At 35.5% G+C, this 22,886-nt stretch overlaps 1 protein-coding gene across 1 annotated transcript; it reads right to left on the reverse strand.

The window, feature by feature from the left end:
- Positions 1–9,396: 9,396 nt before the first annotated feature.
- Positions 9,397–22,363, reverse strand: LOC106142834 (acid sphingomyelinase-like phosphodiesterase 3a). The gene is made up of 9 exons (XM_060945946.1): positions 22,294–22,363; positions 17,788–17,853; positions 17,153–17,306; positions 16,196–16,401; positions 13,876–14,048; positions 12,406–12,604; positions 11,269–11,378; positions 9,977–10,149; positions 9,397–9,604 (listed from the first exon to the last, which is right to left on the reverse strand). Exons 1-9 carry the CDS (start codon positions 22,361–22,363, stop codon positions 9,397–9,399), a joined length of 1,359 nt encoding a protein of 452 aa, XP_060801929.1.
- Positions 22,364–22,886: the final 523 nt, after the last annotated feature.

The raw sequence follows: 22,886 nt of genomic DNA on the forward strand, positions 1-22,886 counted from the left end.
TTCCGGGACCAATTGAAAAAGTATAGGAGTGGCCATCTCGTTCCGTTATAAACTTGGGATTCTTTTAGGCGATGGACTAGCAACCTGTCACTGTGTGAATCTCAATTCTATCAGCAAGCCAAACAGATGAACGTGGCCTATCAGTATTTTCAAGACTGTTGGCTCTGTCTACCCCGCAAGGGATATATACGGGATTATATGTATGTTTGTATGTTCAACAACAACAATTTGCACAATGTCAACGTAACCAGTTAATAATTTTCTCAAATTAACAGTTAAAAAGTAAGTTTACTGTACTTATCATCATTCTTAATTTATGTTTCAAAATATGTTTCATAATTATTTATTTATCACTAGACTCATAACTGGGCCTGGCTCAATTTTATTTTACTTTAGCTAACTATCTGCTTGTAAAGCTGTCAATCCATTGCTGAGCTATAAATATTATTTCTAGTATCTAGTACAAAATTATTCAATGCAAGTTTCATAAATTGTGTGAGTTTTTGTCTACATACATATATGTAAAAGTAAACTGTTATCAATATGGTGTCCTCTATTTTATCTGTCCAAAGATTTTATTTTACTATCCTACTACTATTATAAAGGCGAAAGTTTGCATGGATGTATGGATGTTTGTTACTCTTTCACGCAAAAACTACTGAACCGATTACCATGAAATTTGGTATGTAGGTAGCTGAAGACCAAGAATAACACATAGGCTACTTTTTGTCCCAGAGTTCCCGCGGGATTGATAGGGTTTCCATGCGGACGAAGTCGCGGGCGGCCTCTAGTAAATATATAAAAATATGAATCAAAGCATCGGCGAATGTCAGGTAAGCGAGTTCGAATCTTATGGTCCTATCCGGATTATTCTATCAGATGAAATGACTTAACAGCTCCTGCCCGGGGGTATATTATGCTACGGGTATCAATGCGCACACGACGCCATTTTCTATTAAACTATCAATTTCTCGTTTCACGTTACTATAAAAAGCGAAACAGCGATAGTTTTTCGCGCGATAAAAGCGACGTCGCGTGTGTCTATGGAGGTAGGAGCGGGAACATCTGCCTTTTCTTCATGTAAAATTAAACATAATTATATATATAATCCTCGCCATGACGATATTTATTTATTTATTTTTTATTGTAACAATTACAATTTGTACAGTACAATAGGCGGACTTAATGCTAGTAGCATTATCTAACAGTCTACCATTGGGTTAAGTAGAGAACCTTTGTGTGAGCGATAATAATAATGTATAATAAACATACTTACTATTCCATTTATACTATAAACCTATCCTTAATATAAACAAATACCTACGTATAAACTACACAGCCGATTACGTACTTAAAGACGTATTTAACGAGATCCAGCGTGATACAGATAATATAGCGTGTCTATCTTATTTACCAGTGGGTACACGGCTTTACATTATTCCATGCAAAATTAATGAGGCTCTGGCCATGCAGTAAATAGGCAGGACACAATTGAATTAGCCTAATGATCTAAAAGAGCCTTTGAAATATTCGCAAAATTACGAGTATCTGCGCTCTTCGTAAATATTCCTTTACAAATGAAGCGAAATGTGGGATTTCTGAACGTTATTAGGCCGGTTCGTGGCGTTTTGAGGTTCATTTAGAAAAAAATGTGAATTGTAGATAAGATTAATTTTTGTGCCGTGTGGTTCCCGGCACCAGTACAAAAAAAAGAATAGGGCATTTTAATGAAATTTGGTACACAGGTAGAATATAACCTGTAAGAATATAATATGTACTTTTATTCTGAAATTCTCACGGAAGCGAAGGCCCGAGGCGTAGCTAGTAAGGTAAGAGGTGGGTATTAAGTACGATATTTGTGTAAAGGTTAACAATGCCTCCTACATATAATTAATAAGGAAATAATTAAGACAAATTCCTTTGCTATAAACTTCTGTTTTCAGAAGTCTTTTTTTAGAAATTAAAGCCTATTCATTAGTAAATTTAAGTCGTAGCCCAAATGTTTAATATTCATTGCTACCAATTTACTTTGCATAAACTTGTAACATACAGGGTTTAAGGAGGTAAGTTTAATTAGGCGCTTGTTTAATTATAATTACAAGAAACAATTCAAATGTTATTAAGAAATAGAAGTTAATAATGAAATTATTATTATTTAGGTCAGTGCCGTGTGGTTCCCGGCACCAATACAAAAAGGATAGGACCACTCCATCTTTTTCCTATGGATGTCGTAAAAGTCGACTAAGGGATAGACTTGTAAACTTGCGATTCTTTTTTTTTTAGGCGATGGGCTAGCTACCTCTCACTATTTGAATCTCAATTCTATCATTAAGCCAAACAGCTGAACGTGGCCTGTCAGTCTTTTCAAGACTGTTGGCTCTGTCTACCCCGCATGGGATATAGATGTGATTATGTAGGTTATACAGAACGATCTCAAAGTGTTACGTGGTCGGAGCGCCGGTGGCCGAATCGATAAGGTTCGGTAATGCTGAATGTCAGTGGTCAAGTAGTTAAGTTATCCGAATAAGAAACGCGTGCCTGTTCCAAAAGAGCTCTGATTCGAATCCATCCACGGTAATGTAAAAATTACTCTTTTCCAAATGTCTCAGTTAAAATTGATGATTTTAAATTAAGAAAAACATACATATGTTAATATTAAAAGACAAATCTACTTCATTATTTTAGAGAAATAACACCTTTAATTATATTAGAAAGAGATACAGTACAATTTATACAAAACAAAATCCCAACTTATAAATGCAAATGTAAGTTTATTTGTTTGACACCTCTTTACTGTCTACTCAACCTACTCGTATCTTATCTTAAAAACTTACGCTAAATAATTAGGTGTAAGGATTCATTCGTAGCAGTCTACGAGGTGTCTACGTATCACGAGAATCGTAGCACGTCGTTGATAGGCTACGAAGATCTTAAATTATCTAAGGCCAAACTTTTCGGCTATTTTTTTAGTTTTGTAAATTTATTAAATTTACAAAACCATTAAAGACATATTAGGCTAATTTTCGTTTTCGGTTGAAGTCTGGAGGTTAAAAAAATATATAGGTATATAAGATATTATTATACTAATACCAGTATTATGTGAAATAATGTGATAAAGCTCACTTAATCTAAATCCTTACTGAGATTGTTTTTAACTTAGTTGTTTTGATCTTGTGTGTTTGTTAACTCTTTATTTGTATTCCGACGCCTCGAGAGGTAAAACATATATGCACACAAATGTATGTATCTCTAGATAGTTAAGACTTATTGTAACCTTACTCGAGGTAGAAATGATTGTTATTATAATTCGCAAGAAATGAACAAATTACAAAACAGACATTGGACTCTTTAAAAATATATACAATAGCGGACTTACTCTAATTGGGTCTTTGTACTTTTTTCACCCAAATTTCAATTTTCAAGGAATAGCTTCATCTCTCATTACATATACTCTGGCAACTGAATGTGTGACCATGATCGATCCAATACGGGTTAGGTTCCCCTGCAAAGGTCGCGGAGGTCAGATAGGAGTCGCTTTGTGTAAAAACCTGACTCACCCAATCCAGGATCCATGGTCAAAGGCATACCCCAAAAATGTCCAGAGTGGTGAGGATGCAAAGGGGACTATAGCCAGGAGGAAGAAGTTTTATCTTTCTATATAATTGTTTTGTTAGTGGTCTAAAAAGTAATTTATAGTTTCAACTTAATCATAATTCCTATGGCATTCTACGTGGTAACCAAATGAACAGTTTCAAACATCTTCAGCTTGAACTATAACACCAGGTAAACAATGAATACCTACAAAGTTATTGCCTTTAAAAATTAACTAAACAATTTAACTTCCAAAATAAACTACTCCAAGCAAATAAAACTTTATCCATTAGTTAGTATCCTGTCATATAATCATTACGAGGCATTACTCCCTTTACACCCAAATAAGCCTCGTAAAAGGGTTATGACTTGAATTTATACTAAACTTCGTTGGCGGCGTTTGATAGCTTATATTTTAGTTAGTTACGAGTCAGAGTAAACATATACTTAGGACCCTAAAACGTGTGACAAAATAAAATAAATAGGTATGTCACGAAAAAACTCGTTGCTCCAGTCGTGTGAATTCCCGTTCTAGTGTGAATTTCGGGAAATTCTCTTTTGGTGTTCTACCACACCACTTAATGAACTTACATTCCAAATTCAAAATATCTTGACTTACTAATGTAAGTCGAGATGTTTTGATATATACATATATATATATATTTTGAATTTGGAAAAGAATCTGAAATTGATCAATTTTGTAACTCCGTGTCTAGACTTGAATTAGCGGTGCTAGAGGCATCACAATCATCTTTTATTAAATTACAAAAAAAATATAAAACTTCCTTTTCTGAAGTCGGTCAAAAAGGGAACGGCCTAACGCCACACTTGAACTATGAATTTACACTCGCACTACCCTCAGTAGTAACAAAACGACAAAAGCACTCTTAAAGTGATGTTTCCATTCATAGCTCCTTTCTTATTCATAAATGCTTACCAACGTTTTACCACTTTTTCCACGCGAACCCTTTCTCCATATATCGGAATGTTTTCACACGGCATAACTACGTACATACGACCAGTACCACATGACCCTTGCCGATGAAAAGGCTGCTCACGAAAAGAGCCCTACGGAGGTCCAAGTTAAATGGTGGCGCATTTCAAGAGAAAAAGTACGACCCACTTCTGAGCATTTTAGGGCAGGCCACAGATTAGTAATAGTAGCGGTCTCGTAAGAAATATTTTATGAAAATTGCGTTCGGATATTTCTACCAATATTTTCGGTATTAAAGGGGAAAACGTATTGTGGATGGTAACAATGGGTTGTTGATTCGTACTTGTGTAAAAGGGAAAAAAATGTTAGGGCATTGTTTGCGTTGCTATGCAGCAGACAAGCCAGCCGATTTGGATGTATTGTGAAGGATCTACTTTGTAATTGTAGTCATTTCGCGAGGACGGATGAGTTTGAAAAAAATCTTTCCTTGATTGTTTGTTTATTGTTCGTTTATACCATACCCAAGGGCATTACGCAAATGAAAATTAAATATAATGCATTATATTTATTTTTCATTTCAGTAATGCGTAATTATACCTTAGGGGGTAGACAGAGGTGATTGCCCCAAGACTTGAAGGCCACGTTTATGTTTATTGAATTTAGATTCGGAGAGATACTCATAAAAAGGTCATACAGTATTCTTCACGCGGACGGAGTCGCGCGCAAAATATATTGTTTATTTTTTTTCCACTTCTTCAGCGGCTGATTCAGCCGGAGAACCACCACGCTGTTCCGAGCATCGGCTTCTAAAATTAAAATTACCCTGACGCTGACAACCTACGTTAGAAGAGGAACTTTATGGAGAAGAAGTATGTATTTATTTCTTTATATTAAGACTAGCTGTGCCCGCAGGTTTGTCCGCGTGGAATAGTTATTTTGGGCATCATTGAAGCCCTCAAGGATGAATAATTTACCCCGTTTTTTTTTTCACATTTTTCATTATTTCTTTGCTTCTTATTGTTGGAGTGTGTTGTTTTATAGCCTAAAGCCTTATCGATAAAATCCGACGCAAAAATCATTTTTCAATTCGAACCAGTAGTTGCTAAAATTAGCGCGTACAAACAAACAAAGCTCTTCAGCTTTATAATTTTAGTATAGGTTTGAAAATCAAAAGTAAAATCCTTTTGACTAACCAATAAGTTAATTCTATTCACGATGAATGAGCAGTAAAAAGAAATTTACCGCCGAATTTTGTTTCGCATTTGTGTCTATAGCAACTGTACACAAACTTTTCACCGTTATGATGAATCACGGAAGTTTGATAGTACATTTACCTAGGCAAAATACTTGTTTATTCTAAACTAAATAGTAATTACTTAGATGTGATGTGTAAATTATTAATTAATTAAATTTAATTATAGTACCTATTGTTATGTAAAAGCTATTTCGGTTTGAAGTAATGAATTTGTGATTATTGAATTATTGCATCCAATAAATACTATGGCGGTATTAGGAATTTTCCTTAGTATTAAAACTGTTAATAATTCTTTAATAAATATTTAGTGCCGTGTGGTTCCCGGCGCCAATATAAAAAAAGAAAAGGACCACTCCATCTATTTCCAATGGATATCGTAAAAGGAGACTAAGGGATAGTCTTATATACTTAGGATTCTTCTTTTATTCTAGCAACCTGTCACTACATATTTGAATCTCCAAGCCAAACAGCTAAACCTGGTAAGAGTACTAAGCTTGGGATCCTTCTTGGAGACGATCGGGCTAGCAATCTGAAAAGGGCCTTATTTTAAAGAAACTAAGTTAAAAAAAAATTGGTTTCTACGAGACCCGTGTAATCTTAGATGTAAAATAAGCTTGAATATAAAAAATAAAACAAAGCATTTCCTTAAAATGCTCCAATTTATTTACTTACACTGATTTTCAGTTCACTTACCGCTATATACAAAAATTTAATTATCACAATTAAAGTAGCGATGAAATCACAAACAATGTCTAGTAACACCAATTATGGTTCGTATAATATATTTTATTTAACTAAAGCAACTTTATACATAAATAATAAATTAAAACTCTAAAATTACATATTCTACGTTTGAAGTCACCTTCATTTACGAGTACAAATTATAATATAATTCACCTTTCGTAAGTGTAGTTATTTGGGTTGTCTAAACTGTAATCACAAAGAACAAGTAAATCTTTCTTTTTTTTTATTATACGTTATGGATATTTAAATTTAAGTGTTTATTTAAAATAGACGTTGCGAAGTATCAATTTAAAAAAATTAAAATCACAATTATTCTTTTTTTTTTACTGATGGTACTGGCGGCTTTCGAATAGTTTATCTGAAACGTTTGTTTCCATCGTAATTTCTACATACATATGTACATACAATCACGTTTATATCTCTTGCGGGGTAGACAGAGCCAACAGTCTTGAAAAGACTGAAGGGTCACCTTCAGCTGTTTGGTTTAATCATAGAATTGAGATTCAAATGGTGACAGGTTGCTAGCCCATAGCCAAAAGAAGGATCACAAGTTTATAAGCCTTCTTCCTAATATATCATCCTTCAGTCGCCTTTTGCGACATCTATTCTTACATACTATTCTTTTTGTTTCGTGCCGGGAACCACACAGGACTTAACTTTTAACTGATCGACCTTACTTTTTTATTATGAAGTTAACAAAACAACTTCAGCTTTCGTGTCATCTGACATAATGTGGTCTTTCAGAAAAAAAATATCAACGGAAAAAAATAAAGCTGACTTCAAAGTGACTAACAAAAGTTACACTTCATATTCACATAGGTATATCATATTGACTATATTTATTAATAGCACACAACGTGTTTTGCTTGTTGCATTACATAACATGTACAAATGTACAGTACATATACAGAAATCGGAATAATACAAGACAATAGAAATGTCATACATTATTTGAAATTTTTGGAATGTTCTGCGGTCATGCAGCGCACTCGGTTTTTGAAGTTTTAAATAAAAAACATTGGAAAGATTTGTGCAAACGTTATGACGATTACCATAAGTTGTAGCTACACATTTTTCCGTACTTATAACTTTACTCGTACAGCCGTATAATAGATAGATAGATAGATAAAACTCTTTATTGCACCATAAGGGTAAAACATAAAAATTAAAAATAATAATCAGGTGTTCATCGTATATCAGACAGAGACAACAATGTCGAAAATAATGAAAGGTACGTTCAGCTTAATGATTAAATTGAGATTAAAATAATGATATCTCAATTGTAGAACTGCCATTTCTACAGTCTAATATTATTCAGAATTCTGAGTAGATTTCAAAGAAATAGGGTTCAGTTTCCCCTGAGACAGGGTCGTCATGGTGACATATCCCTGGCCTTATTATGGTAATCCACAAGTCATTGTGGCTTGAAAAGTAGAAACAAATGGTGTTGTTTTGTTGGATATTTAGCAGAAACCTTCAGTCAAAATTCCATAGGGATAACAATTCATTTTACTTTTGTATAGGGATACATACATATACACATTTTAATCACGTCTATATCCCTTACGGGAGAGACAAAGCCAACAATCTTGAAGAAACTGATAGGTCACGTTCAGCTGCATGGCTAAATGATAGAATTGAGAGTCAAATGGTGACATGTTGCTAGCCCATCGCCTAAAACAAAAATTCCAAGTTTATAAGCCTACCCCTTAATCGCCTTATACGACATCCATGGGAAAGAGATGGAGTGGTCCTATTCTATAGTGATTACTGTCGTAAAGGTGACTTTTTTCTTATATTTACATGTCCCCGGTTCCACATTAGCTAGTATGGTTCAGAGTCAAGGCTTATCTTTTCGCTATTTTTTATCTCCATTTTATACAGTCTTACTATCCATTATTACCTTATTTGAGCTATCATTAGTTGTAACGTATTACTGATACGATTATCACGTAGTTGCAAAATCTGATATCAATACAAAAGTACTTTCAAGTGGTTTGTTAGCGGCCCAGAATACTTTCTTTTGACTTAGCGCAATCAGTGTATAGTTTATTTTAGTTTTAAGACCTTTTTATCATCTTTTCTTTGAAAACTGAACAGAAAACATAACAAGACTTGTTTATTTCCATTCCTTTGAACGATGGAATTGAAAAATTCACAGCGGTATATATTCTATATTCGTGGAAATAAATCTGATGAAAAGATCTCGCTCAACATCTAAGTATATGTTGTGCTGAAATGATTTTTCGTTCTACCAATCCAATGATGGCGACCTTTCGCAATTTGATTATTTTGGGCACACCGCCTTTATTTAGTTAGGACCCCACAGTAATCTGTTTTGGAAGATGAAGATTGCACCAAATTTCTTTGTCACAACTACTAGCCAAAATCTAGAACACTTTAATCAATATGTCAGGTCGCGTAACCGAATTTCAGCCTAATGAACTCTGGAGGTTAACCTGAAACCTTTTCTTTATTAGGTTACTGGGAGGAAGTCAAAATTTGCTTCGTTAAGATCTTTGCCAATTTAAGTCTGGTTTAATAAAAAAAAACTCATCAAAAATGGCGCATATAAAATATTAAATCTGTGTAGTTATCTAGTAACTTTTAGGAGATATTTATTATAGCAACGGGAACTTTCATTCGCAAATTCACTTCACTTCAGTTGCAAGAAATACAATAGTCACCAATAGTCTGACCGTAATTAAAACCTGAAAAGATTTACTGTATATAGATCAACTTACATCCCAGGTTCTATACAACTAAGTCTTCCAAGTAAATCAAAATAGGCACTCTTTTTTCGCAGCCGTACTAATATTGATTACTTAGAGAAAAAAGTTTTTAATGTTTTTAAAAATAACGTCTCCTTAAATTAAGAAATCAAAATCAAGATGGCGTAAAGCAAGATGGCGGCGGAGTTGTGAGGCGCGCGCGACGCTAGCGCCGACGCTGGGTTGCGGACGCACGATCGAAAATCACTGTAGTCTGCGCGGGTTATTGCGCAGTAGTGAACGTGTACGCAAGCCGCATCGCAGTCCGAAATATCTGTTGAGTGTTTCACTCGGAGAGCTGATAAGTACCTGGTAATTTTAAAAATAAATTGTAAATAAAAATGATTACTTTTCGCCCAATTTCCTAATATACAAAGGTGGTATGTTTAATAGTAGCTTTCTTTGCATGACGCATTGTTACCATACGAATTGCCACCTTAATATCTAATCATTCCATCGTACGCTAAATAAAATCACCTTCCGCTTGATTCATTAGTAACCTAACAGTAATCATTACCTTTAGCGATTAATCCGCGTATCATGATAAGCGGATACAATTACTTATTGCAAATTGGATTTGAATAATACATTGCCAACAACAAAACGAGTTACAATGTAGACAAAACAAGTCTAGAATCACTGCGTGAAACCTAAGAATATACAAAAAAAGGCAAAACTCACTTAGCAAATGACCCTCTGTCATTGTGATTCCTTATTCTATCTGCTAAAGCGTTCAATGATGTTGCGCTGACCTCCCGAAGACCGTAATATTGGGTCAAATTGTATTCTATAGACCAGTGCAGCTCTCCTCTTGGGTTCGTCACGTCTAGGTAGTACTGTGTGTAGTCCAGGACCTGTGCAAAAAGTATTAATTTACAATCAATTTGACAATGCTGCCAGCGTTCTGGGCACATTTCAAAAAATTGCTAAATATTCGATGGTGTGTCCAAATAGAAAGAAATTAAAATCAACTTTTTTAGACACAATGAAACCATTTTGTTAGCAGAATGGTATGTTGTTATATTTGAAACCAGATCAAACAGACACATATGTCCAATGCTGAATGTTTTGGTTTTTGTAACTCTTTATAATGAATTGTGAATACTCGAATATCATTCGTGTTGAACTTGAAAATAAAACGTCCAATTGAGAGAGACAAAACACTCAACCTATCGCTGACAAAATCACGCTCATCATAATTCAGTTTGTTCATTAATTATATCAGTATTTACCTTGGATTAAACTAGTTAATTACCGATAAATCTACTAGCTCGAGGCTTTGCGCTTATCAAGAATTATCCATCTTGGTTTTGGTAACCCCTTCAATTAGCTACATTTCATTATCTCCCAACAAAGTATATTGTTTTAAACATCAATACAACCTATCAAGCTAGCTTAGTGATTAATTAAGCTCAAAATATTTTCGACATTTTCCAAACATAATTCCGACGTCTTTGTAAAAGTAACGTCAATAATAATTAATTAAAATGTTCTCAAGGAACAATATTCCTTACAAATTTTAGTTATTTTAGTAACAGACATTCATTATGTTCCGCCAATAAACTTGTAATTTTGATTGACGTCAGAGCTCGTCAAATAATACCTACGTAAATTTTCGTTAATTGATGTTAAGTCAGGTGATTGAACTCGGAGTTGTAAATACCATATACACCTGAAAAATACCTGTATAATTACTATTTGCATATTTTTTCTGATCAGCCATTTTCTTACATTGGATTTTTCTACTTCAAAGAACAACTTTATATGAAATTAACAAAGCTATATAAGTACTTGCTATCCCAGCAAACGTTGTTTTGATTTATGTGGGTATGAAAAATAGACGTTGGCCGTTTCTCAGACCTACTCAATATGCTCACAAAATTTAATGAGAATCGGTCAATCCGTTTCGGAGGAGTACGGGAACCAACATTGTGACACGAGAATTTTATATATTATAACAATATAATAAATACCTTTCCAGTATTGGAGTCAAATTTGTAAAGTCTCAATCCGGGGTTGGAGACGCTTCCTGCACCCCGTGGTGTCACAGACGGGGCTAAAAGAGCCCATGACACAGGTCGCCCTGCAACAAATATACAATGAAACTACTTAAACTATTGTGGAGTGATGCATTAGAATGACCACTATAACAAATATCGACTTAAAAGAACAAAAATACATGTGTATTATCTCTAGATAATCCGACTTCTAAGTCGTGTGAAAATATTTAAGGTCAACTCTAGTGATATATCAAAATTATTTATTTATTTATTTAAACTTCATTGCACAAAATACCAATGTATAGTAAGTAGCCTAATTGGCGGACTTTATGCTAGAAGCATTATCTACCAGTCAACTATTGGGTCTGACAAATAACTTTATGTGGGGTCAAACTTAATAAATATACATATATGTATACCTACATAGAATATAACATAGAATAATTATAATATACATACAGAAGAACTACATTAAAAAAACAATATACATAAATAAATAAGTGCAGCGATTACCGAAATAAGTGAATTTTTGGATTTGATTGCCTTTTTTTGATAAGTTGAAATTTATCAGTGGTATCACTGATCTACGAATAATAAATTTCTGGCATTTCTTTTTTTGGCAAAATTTTGTCAGTCGAGCGACTAGTCTTCCGAGGCAAATTAATCTTATACCTAGTATGCCTATAAGGGCTAAATACATAATATACTCCTATTATCACATCTATGCCCTACAGCGGCAGAGACTATGGATTTCCACTTGCTACTATCCTTACATACCTCAGGATAGGGCCAAAATAACTATTTCATTATAATCACGTCTATATACCTACATATATCCCTTGCAGGGTAGACAGAGCCAACAGTCTTGAAAATACTGATAGGCCACATTCAGCTGTTTGGCTTATAGATAGAATTGAGATTCATAAAAGTGACAAATTGCTAGCCCGTCGTCGTAAAAACTAATCCTAACTTTACAACCATATCCCTTAGTCGCCTTTTACGACATCCATGGGATAGATAATGGAGTGGTTATTTCCGTATTCCTTAGACGCCTTTTATGACATGAACAATTGAACATTTAAGAGAGATCAAGTGGTTATTTCTACTAACCTTCACTATATATAAGACGGAAAGTGTCAGCGTGTCTGTGCCCGTAGAACTGTCCAGCGATGACGTCACTGAACGCCCTGATGACATGGAGAAGCCTGGCGTTCGCTGCTGGCGTCAGTTCTCCCCCACCCGCCGCCGTTGAACTGCCTGCGTTGTGACGCTCTTCCACTCCTGGGCCAGCGTGGGCTACTAGGTATACCTGGGCGAAAAGAGTAATGTTTACTTAGATCACTAGAGAGAAAAAGGTTGGTAAGGACCTTTAATTTAAATTGAGGAGCTGCTTATTAACAGGGTCGCGATTGAAGTTGCCTTATGTAGTCATGTGACTTACATATGTAAAATCACGTCTATATCCCTTGCGGGGCAGACAGAGCCAACAGTCTTTAAAGACTGATAGGCCTGCTATTTGACTTTAAAATAGCATTGAGATTGAAATAGTGACAGATTGCTAGCCCATCGCCTAAAAGAAGAATCCCAAGTTTATAAACCTACCATTCCTACCATCCCATGGATGTCGTAAAAAGCGAGATGGAGTGGTCCTATTCTTTTTTCTATTGGTGCCGGGAACCACACGGTGACTTGCACCAAAATTTAGTTAATAGTTAATGACAAATCTCTAGTTCTGCTTCAGGGATAATCACGTGGCATATGATTAATTTAATTAACTGATTTCTACAAGGGAATTGGTTAATATGAACAAGGGGACAGTTTCCTCTGATCTCCGATTAGAAATTGAAATCATTGTTTGCCAGTCTTTCGCAGAGAGGAGGCCTTTTTGCACAAGAATGATATTTATTGTGACTAGTTTTTCAATGTACATACATACATATAGTCCCGTCTATATCCCTTACGGGGTAGACAGAGCCAATAGTCCCGAAAAGACTGAATGGCCACGTTCAGCTGCTCGGCTAAATGATGAAATTTAGATCCAAATAGCGACAGGTTGTTAGCCCATCGCCTAAAAAAGTGGATCGCAATTTAATAAGCCTATCCCTTAGTCGCCTTTGACGACATCCACGGGAAAGAGATGGAGTCGTCCTATTCTTTTTTGTATCGGTGCCGGGAACCACACGGCACAATATGATGGTAAATATGTATCATAATCATGAGTGTGCCCACGGTCTTTAAGTAAGTAGGTAAAGTTACAAATTCTGTTTAAAAAACATTGCCTCAAAAATAAATTAACCTGATGACAAAAATCTATGCCGTGTGGTTCCCGGCACCAATACAAAAAGAATAGGACCACTCCATCTCTTTCCCATGGATGTCGTAAAAGGCGAGTAAGGGATAGGCTTACAAACTTGGGATTCTTTTTTAGGGGATCTATTTCTATCATTAAGCCAAATAGCTGAACGTGGCCATTTAATCTTTCAAGACTGTTGGCTCTGTCTACCCCGCAAGGGATATAGACGTGACCATAATGTATGTATGTATGTACAAAAATCTACATGAGAGCAATTTTAGACTCACCATTTCCTTTTTCCTCCTAGCCGTTATAAGGATGTGTTCTAGCCACTCCCACTGGGTCCTGCCTCTGTGTGGGTGGGGATTATCATTGGTGGTGGCACCACCAGACCAGAGGACGCTGTTCAGCACCACGATGCGCAGTTTGCTGTGCGACTGCTCTATTGTGTAGTATCCACCTTGGAGATAGAAAAATAATCAGGTCTTGCTAAGTGACAGGAAAAAAAAGTAAGAGTGTCTTCGCAATATTTCGTGTAATTTTTTTGTTGCTTGCCCGTCGTTTTGAAGCGAAATTTTTAGTACATTATCTATTGATAGATATATGATCAAATTAAGGACGTCCTGGTAAAGGGTCAGGTCAAAAGTACCTGAAACCGCCGAGCTTGCATGAAGAGAGTTATGAATGTGGATAAAGCGAAGGAAGTATGCAGAGATCGTGGCAAGTGAAAAGAGGTAGTCTCTGCCTACCCCTCCGGGAAAGAGGCGTGATTTTATGTATGTATGATAGATTGACATTAATTGCCTATTTCCTTGGTCGCTTTAACGACATCCATGGAAAAGATATGGAGCTAGTGGTCCTCTCCTTAACAAATAGAATAAATACATTAATTTTATTGTTTGTGTCACATACATATATCATTATCACAAAAACTTATCATAATTTTGACCTGGTAGATTTTTATGTCACATATTTATGATCACACTTTATCATGACCCTTATGTACATCTTTCCGTATTCTAATTTCATAAGTAACAAAACAAAAACAAAACGAAATCTCACCAAAAATATGCGAAGTACATTTTACAAGCTAATTCTAAAACCAATCTTGATACAAGTACGCCATTTAGATTATCTCTAACAAAACACTGAAACGTAGGTCCCTGCCGGATATCTACCTACCTTAATCACGTTCTATCTTTTCGGCAAAAACTCCCGCAAAAAACCGCTTACGTAGTTAAAGTATAAAACACCGAGATAACGGGAGTAGAGCATGCACATATTCATTTTTATCTGTCATTATCATCATAATTTTAGGCACTAGATTAAATGATGAAATTTCATAACAAAAAGGCCTTAATCTTATTAGCATCAGTGAAAAAAAGACAACTTAAATGGCAAATTATTTTGCCTTTAGAATTTCTTTGCTTCTATCTCTAATATTTACGAGATATGAATCTTGACTATTTTGTGTTCATCCTACTACTATTATAAAGGCGAAAGTTTGTATGGATGTATGGATGTTTGTTACTCTTTCACGCAAAAACTACTGAACCGATTACCATGAAATTTGGTATGTAGGTAGCTGAAGACCCAGAATAACACATAGGCTACTTTTTATCCCAGAGTTCCCGCGGGATTGATAGGGTTTCCATGCGGACGAAGTCGCGGGCGGCCTCTAGTTTTATGATAAGGCTTAAAAGAATGTCACAAAAATTACACAAAGGCTTTAAAAAAACGATGGCAGCAATTTTTGTGGAGCTCAGATTCGGAGAGGGCTTGCTGTCACAAAACGCTACACGTTTAACTTCTATACATTCATCATTTTTCAGGCCACGATATCGGAAGGTTGGGATCCACGAAAAAATATAACTCGAGTTACATTTCACGCGGCTGTTCTTGATGAGAACGGCTTTTTAAACTTTTTTATGACGTGATATCCGTCTCGACTTGTGATTAAACGAAATCTGTGCGATAAAATTTCAATTTCATACATCAGAAGAGGGATTGGAAGTGCTTTTGGCACCCCTCTGGTGGCCATATCATTTGCAAAAAATATAAATCACGTTGAAACAGGAGACTTAACAGGGGGGCGTGAAAGAAAAATGTGGGTGTTACTTTTTAGGTCACATTATTTTTTAAGACTAACTTTATAGGAATGTTAAGGTGTGTAATTGAAATGACTGGTGTAACTTTTTAGGTCACATTATTTTTGTAAAGACATATTTAAAGGATTGTTAAGGTGTGTAATTAAAATGACGATTTGTAATATCTGTAATTAGTCCGCCCATATACAGACCGCACGGCAATTGGATGCCGCTAGATCGAGGGCAAATTTTCAATTGCCTGGAGAAGAACAATAGACAGGATCTTACGACAAGGGCAAAGTTAAAGTCTGTTCATAGGATGAATAGTTCTTACAACAACATCATATTAATGAGCTGTAGGACTCCCCCAAATGTTTCAACCGCGCTTTCATCATCCATACACGCTTTCCAGACAAACAAACACCATACAGCTTTCGAATGTCGCAAGGTCTTTTCCGGAGCTCGAGGCTTCTAGAGAATTTGTGAGTCTATGATAAAATATCTTTTGTCAATAGATTACCTGTGACAAAAGTCTGCAACGCCTCAGTTGGTAGCCATTGCATCCACATATCTACTAGTTTCCTTGAAGGCGGTGGGTCGTTGTGGCCCAGCGCTGGGAACACGAACTGGCTGCTGAATGTCCTGCTGAGGATATCCGTGACGTTCCTCACGGCTTCTAACTTGATCCTGTCGCTGGCGTGCTCCATTGATGATGAGAGGATATCCCTGTGAAAAAATTAATGTATTGAAAAAATGATATTGTAAGAGATTGAATTCTCGAACCAGATTTGCGTTGTTCTTCCTTGGAATACAATTCAAATGTCATATCAATGGGAAATCAATTTTCTTGTTGATAATAATTTTGAAATTATTAACAAGGAATATAAATCTAGGAACATTAAAAAAAGATATATAGTTAAACATATAAACATACCATCACGCGTTTCTCCCATTGGGTTAGATGCTTTGATCCTTACAGACCGAAACAGGAGAGTTATATAGTTTAAGACTACAAATAAAAGGTTTTATATACAAAAGGTGAACTTAATGATAATACCATTCTCTACCAGTCAACCTTTAGAAAACAGATAACATCTGATGTCAATTTGAGATACAAAAAATCTCAAATTTTTCAGTAAAACACCAATAGCTGTAGCCATAAATGTGAAGGGATATCGTTTATGAAAACATATAAAAAACTTTCAAAGGGTTGATTAAATCTAAGTATAAACTTGATACTTTGCGTGTAAGCTTAGGATTTTATAACCGGCATAAAAGTGATGTAAAATACCGTTTTAATATTATGCACGTTCATGGCGTCAGGAGCTAAAAACATTAAATATTTTATGAAATCTCTTTAGTGCGTTGTCGTCTTATAGATTTTTTTGTCCAGGTATTACAGCTATTGACGGTTAGATTTTGCGGTGACGACGGTAGTTGAATTTTTACATAATTTTTGTAATAGTGTCCGTCTTACCCAGTCCAAAGTACAAACTCCAGGGTGTCTGGGTGCCTCTCGGCCATCAGGGCTGCTGCGCTCTGTATCAGGGGCCAGGAGCTGTCGCACGTGTGGTCTCTGTGCCTGTTGTTGTGGTGGTTGTGGTCGTTATTGCCTCTGTTGTGTTTGCATCCTAAGAAAAAAATATTATAATCCTATTAACTTAGATTTAACTTACAAGTTAATATTATACAGTGCCGTGTGGTTCCCGGCACTAATAAAAAAAAGAATAGGACCACTCCATCTCTTTCCCATGGATGTCGTAAAAGGCGACTAAGGGATAGGCTTATAAACTTGAGATTCTTCTTTTAGGCGATGGGCTAGCAATTTATCAATATTTGAGTCTCAATTCTATCTTAAAGCCAAATAGCAGAACGTATCCTATCAGTCTTTTCATGACTGTTGGCTCTCCTGAGCCTTTCCCTGAGTGGCCCTTTACGACATCCATGAGAAGGAGATGGAGTGGTCCTATTCTTTTTTCTTTTAGTGCCGGGAACCGCACGGCACAAAAATCCCCCTTAACTGATAATTAACAATAGAGTATTAATTTCTGAAATTTTAAATATAACTCTATGCAGCCTGAAATATTAAATTTAACCGTAAAATTAACTCACCCCTATGAAACTCCGGGGAATTATGATAGGGGTCATAATGAAGATCTGTGATGTGCCAGAAGTACCCTGTAACAAAATAAATGAACTTAGCGAACCAATAAAGGTGGGGTTATACTGCTTTAATTATTAAGATATTAACCTTATGTGAGACTCGGCTTTAGTAGGAATTTCATAATTTATTTTAGTAAAAGATGAATCATGACTAATAATGCTACGGTAGTCTAATTAACACCCAAAGGTCGACTGGAAGTGATTGCATTAGCGATAAGTCTGCCTTTGTACCTGTTTATTGAACTTACAAAATATATTATATATACACATTTCTGAAATATAAGCAAAGAGAAGGATTTGTAGGTGTCGTGATGAAAACTGCAGAATAAGCTATGTAAATTGCAGTGTATTATCTAAATTATGTATGATTACACCTTTACAATATGCACTGATGAACTAACTATTCAAATTTTTAAAGGACTTCAAATAATTAAAACATCTAGAGGCCGCCCGCGACTTCGTCCGCGTGGAATCAAACCCGCGGGAACTCCGGGATAAAAAGTAGCCTATATGTTATTCTGGGTCTTCAGCTACCTACTTACCAAATTTCATCGTAATCGGTTCAGTAGTTTTTGCGTGAAAGAGTAACAAACATCAATAATGACATCTTGACATACTCATAAACTTTCGCATTCATAATATTAATAGGATAAGTTTAACTAAACAATAAACACAAACTTAAATATATTATGGTTTAATTAATAATCCATTTTTGTTCCTTTTTTTAAATTTCATTCGTTTTTCATTTGTTTTCCAGCCAGGATTACCTACTAACCAATGAGGTGTTTGACTGCCTTAGTGACCAGTACTATCTCTGTCAGTTTTGTATGTTTTACTCTTATGGTGCAATAAAGAGTTTTATCTAGCTATCTAATTAAGCTATTTGTAATTAATCTGGAGAATGTGTTTTCCTATCAGGATAAACTAGTTTGGTCTAGACTAAACTGATTTCTATCAGGCTAGGCACGAACTGGATAAACCTAAGATATACTGGTGTATTGAACAAGTTTGATTTAAGCAAAACTAGTTAATTCATTCATTTATATAATCAAATCTATATCCCTTGTGAGGAAGACAGAAACAGCAGTCTTGAAAGACTGATAGGCCACGTTCAGTTATTAGGCTTAATAATAGAATTGACATTCGAATAGTGACAGGTTGCTAGCCCATCGCCTAAAAGAAGACTCAAGTTAATAAACTTATCCCTTAGTCGCCTTTTAAAACGTCCATGGGAAATAGATAAAGCGGTCACATGTGGTAACATTATATAATTATACTAGTTATTATGGATATGATAACAGATTAAACTAATACCAATAAGTAAGTCTGAACTACCCTTTAGCAAGATAATCTCCAGGGATAACCCGGGGCTAAATGCAAGGAATTAAATTAATTAAACTGTGAAGTGTGTAAATCACTTGAGAAACCCAGTTATTTGGTGTTTGTTTATAGGTATTTATTATACCCTAGCTGTTTTTCGATTCATATATTGACGGCCTCTGTGGCGCAGCGGTAGTTCGCTTACCTGTGACACCGGAGGTCCCGGGTTCGAATCCCGGCCAGGCATGATGAGAAACGAACTTTTTCTGATTGGCCTGGTTCTTGGATGATTATCTATATAAAATACTAGCTGTGCCCGCGACTTCGTCCGCGTGGAATACCTAGTTATTTTGAGCATCATATTTATTTTTGCAAATATCCTCCTCGGCTTTATCAATTATAGGGTCACGCGGTCACGCGTATTAGAAAGGAACGCTCTGGTTCGCCGTATTAAATGTTTTGCGTTTTGCTGCAAATTGCTTATAACGACTATATCTCAAAACCTATTCGTCTGATTTATATACTGTAAATGGCAATTTTAGTCTACATGAAAAGCCGAAAGTAATAAACATATTTATTTGGATAAGGATTAATACTGAATTAAAGAAAATTGGTTTCAAAATAACTTATGTTTAAAATGAAAAAATAATCTTAAAAAATGAACATAAAAGTGGTTTTTGTAAGTAAACCTTAAGAGATAGATATATATATGCTCTCGCGGACTTTTTTGTGGCAAAAAATGAGTACTTCGCATCTTTAGTACATTGTTTTACTATATCTTTGTTGGTTTGCGCAGCGTTCGCGTGGAAAGCTCGCAAATGGCCGACTCATTCAACTTTCACCTACATTGTTGACGTTTCCCGTAGGAAACCCGGGATAAAATGTAGCCTATAGCCTTCCTCGATAAATAGACTATCTAACAGTGAAAGAATTATTCAAATTAGTTCAGTAGTTTCTGAGATTAGCGCGTTTAAACAAACAAACAAACAAACAAAACAAACTCTTCAGCTTTATAATATTAGTATAGATTTATTTTAAAAAAGTATCGTTGGGTTAGTATCTCGTAACACAAGTGTCGAACTTACTACGAGGCTAACGCAATCTGTGTAAATTGTACCAAAAAAAAAAAAATATATATATAAAGACTATACTCTATAAAGATGATCAGATATCGCCTTTAATGCCTGTAGTATACATGGCCGAGGTAGGAATTGAACCTGTGTCCCGAAATAATAATGCTTATTTTAGCCGGACACTTTAACCGTTCGACCATCGACGCTCTTATGTGCTTTGTGTTCTTTACTTATTACTAAGAGTATGTATATGACAAAGAGTATAAGCGCCGATGTAAGTAATGAATCCTTAAATTAATAAGCCTTTTGATATCGCACGAAAGTCGACGTCTGAAAAGGTCGAAAGATTAATATTGAGCAGTAATTAAACTCCTATAGAAATAAAAGCATAGAATACATATGCGTTCATGATTTTCTCATATTCATACATACATACCATTAAGCTTGTTTCCCGGTAGGGTAGGCAGGGATCCTTATAGACCTCTCCCGCTTCCTCCACACTCATTACTCTTTTCATAAATATTCGACGATGATGGGTAGTCCTAACATCACACATTTATAAGACATTCGAAATTTGGTCCTTGAAAGGTCACCGATAAATGTTCTCATATACGCTTTTGTATATATAGAAAAAAGAGTAAAATCGCTCCATCGCTTTCCCTAATTGTCGTAGGAGGTAACTAAGGGATAGGATTCAGAACTTGGAATTCTCTTAGCCGATGAGCTAGCAATCTGTAACTATTTAAATCTCAACCCTATCATTAAGCAAAACAGCTGAACTTGACCTGTCAGAATGTTGACTCTGTCTACCCCGCAAGAGATATAGACGTAATTACTACATGTACGCTTTGAAATATGTTATAATTTTTTCAAGGTTTCACCGTCCGTTCTCATTACGCAAATAACCGTTCAGAATTGGCTTCAATTGAAGTTCTTCATGTTAATTTCTCGTATTTAAGTCGTTCATTTAATATTCGTTCTGTAAATCTGTTTCTGATTTAAGTTCCTCGAAAGGACCATGAAGGATTTAATTGCTTTTAATTCCGCGGGCATCTATTTTTAGATACGAATTTATTTTCAAAAGATTTCGATTATAAGTTATTCTAATGTCAGGAGTAAATATTATTTACAAACAATCATGTTTTTATACACAACAAGCTAGACGGAGCTAATAGAAAAAAGATTTGAACACTACGTTGAGATAGCTGGCTTGATCTATACTACGAGTAATATTATAAAGCTGATGTTTGTTTGTATGTTGGAACGCGCTAATCTCAGGAACTACTGGTTCGAATTTAAAAATTATTTTTGTGTTGAATATACCAATTATCAAAGAAGGCTTTAGGTTATATTACATCACACTGCAACTTTAAGGAGCGAAGAAATAATGGAAAATTAAAAAAAAAACGGGGAACATTATTCATCCTTGAGGGCTTCAATGATACCCAAAATAACTATTCAATGCGGACGAAGTCGCGGGCACAGCTAGTGTAATAATGTAATGGAGATTTAAAAAATAAAGTCACAGTGCAAGCTCCTGTACTCCTTTGATTAACTTTTACGATCCACGCGGGAAGAAAAAGAGCTTCTACAGCTTGCAAGCAGCTTGCAGAAGATTATGTGCACACAAGAACTCTGTGTGCTCAATATTTTATTCAAAATTTATTTTTGTCTTCATTTACAAATGATACATTCAATTTGGATAGAATTCCTACATGGGACTTCGAGTATATATATGTGACTTACAATTTGGTGCCGTGCGCCAGTACCAATAGAAAAAATAATAGGACTAGAACATCTCTTTCCAATGGATGTCGTAAAAGGCCGCTTAAAGATAAGCTTATAAACCTGTAACTTTTTAAATCTCAATTATATCATTAAGCCAGCTGTCTGTCCACCCCTAATGGATTCAAACGTGATTATTTGTATGTATGTAAAATTTGGCAAAATTTCAGTTAGCAAAAATATTACACACGGTTTACAATTACTCATTTATATGGCCTTTCTAATACCTGTGATACACAAAAAAATAATTTTAGAGTTTGAAAAATAAATACTTTACCAATTTTAGCATCAGTCAAGTTGAGCCACAGCAGGCCAGTGATGTACAACACGAAGCTACTGGGACTCATGTTACAGCATTACATGGTGACCCTGCCATGCGGTTTTGTCTCTAGGAATCATCTCTGGATTGTTGTACCTGTGGACGAAAATAAATTATTTTATAGTAAATATATATATGTATATGTAATGTCGTGTGGTTCCCGGCACCAATACAAAAAATAATAGGACCACTCCATCTCTTTCCCATGGATGTCGTAAAAGGCGACTAAGGGATAGGCTTACAAACTTGGGATTCTCTTTTAGGCGATGGGCTAGCAACCTGTCACTATTTGAATCTCAATTCTATCATTAGGCCAAATAGCTGAACGTGGCCATTCAGTCTTTTCAAGACTGTTGGCGCTGTCTACCCCGCAAGGGATATAGACGTGACCATATGTATTTATGTATGTAAATATATGTATATAGGCTTATGAACTTAATATTCCTCATGCAGGCGATGGGCTAGCAACCTGTCACTATTTGAATCTCAACTCTATAATTTTGCCATACAGCTGAACGTTGCGTTTCAGTCTTTTCGTGGCTGTTGGCTCT

The sequence above is a fragment of the Amyelois transitella genome, chromosome 9 (assembly GCF_032362555.1).
Source record: "Amyelois transitella isolate CPQ chromosome 9, ilAmyTran1.1, whole genome shotgun sequence".
In the NCBI taxonomy this organism is placed as follows: Eukaryota; Metazoa; Arthropoda; class Insecta; order Lepidoptera; family Pyralidae; genus Amyelois; species Amyelois transitella.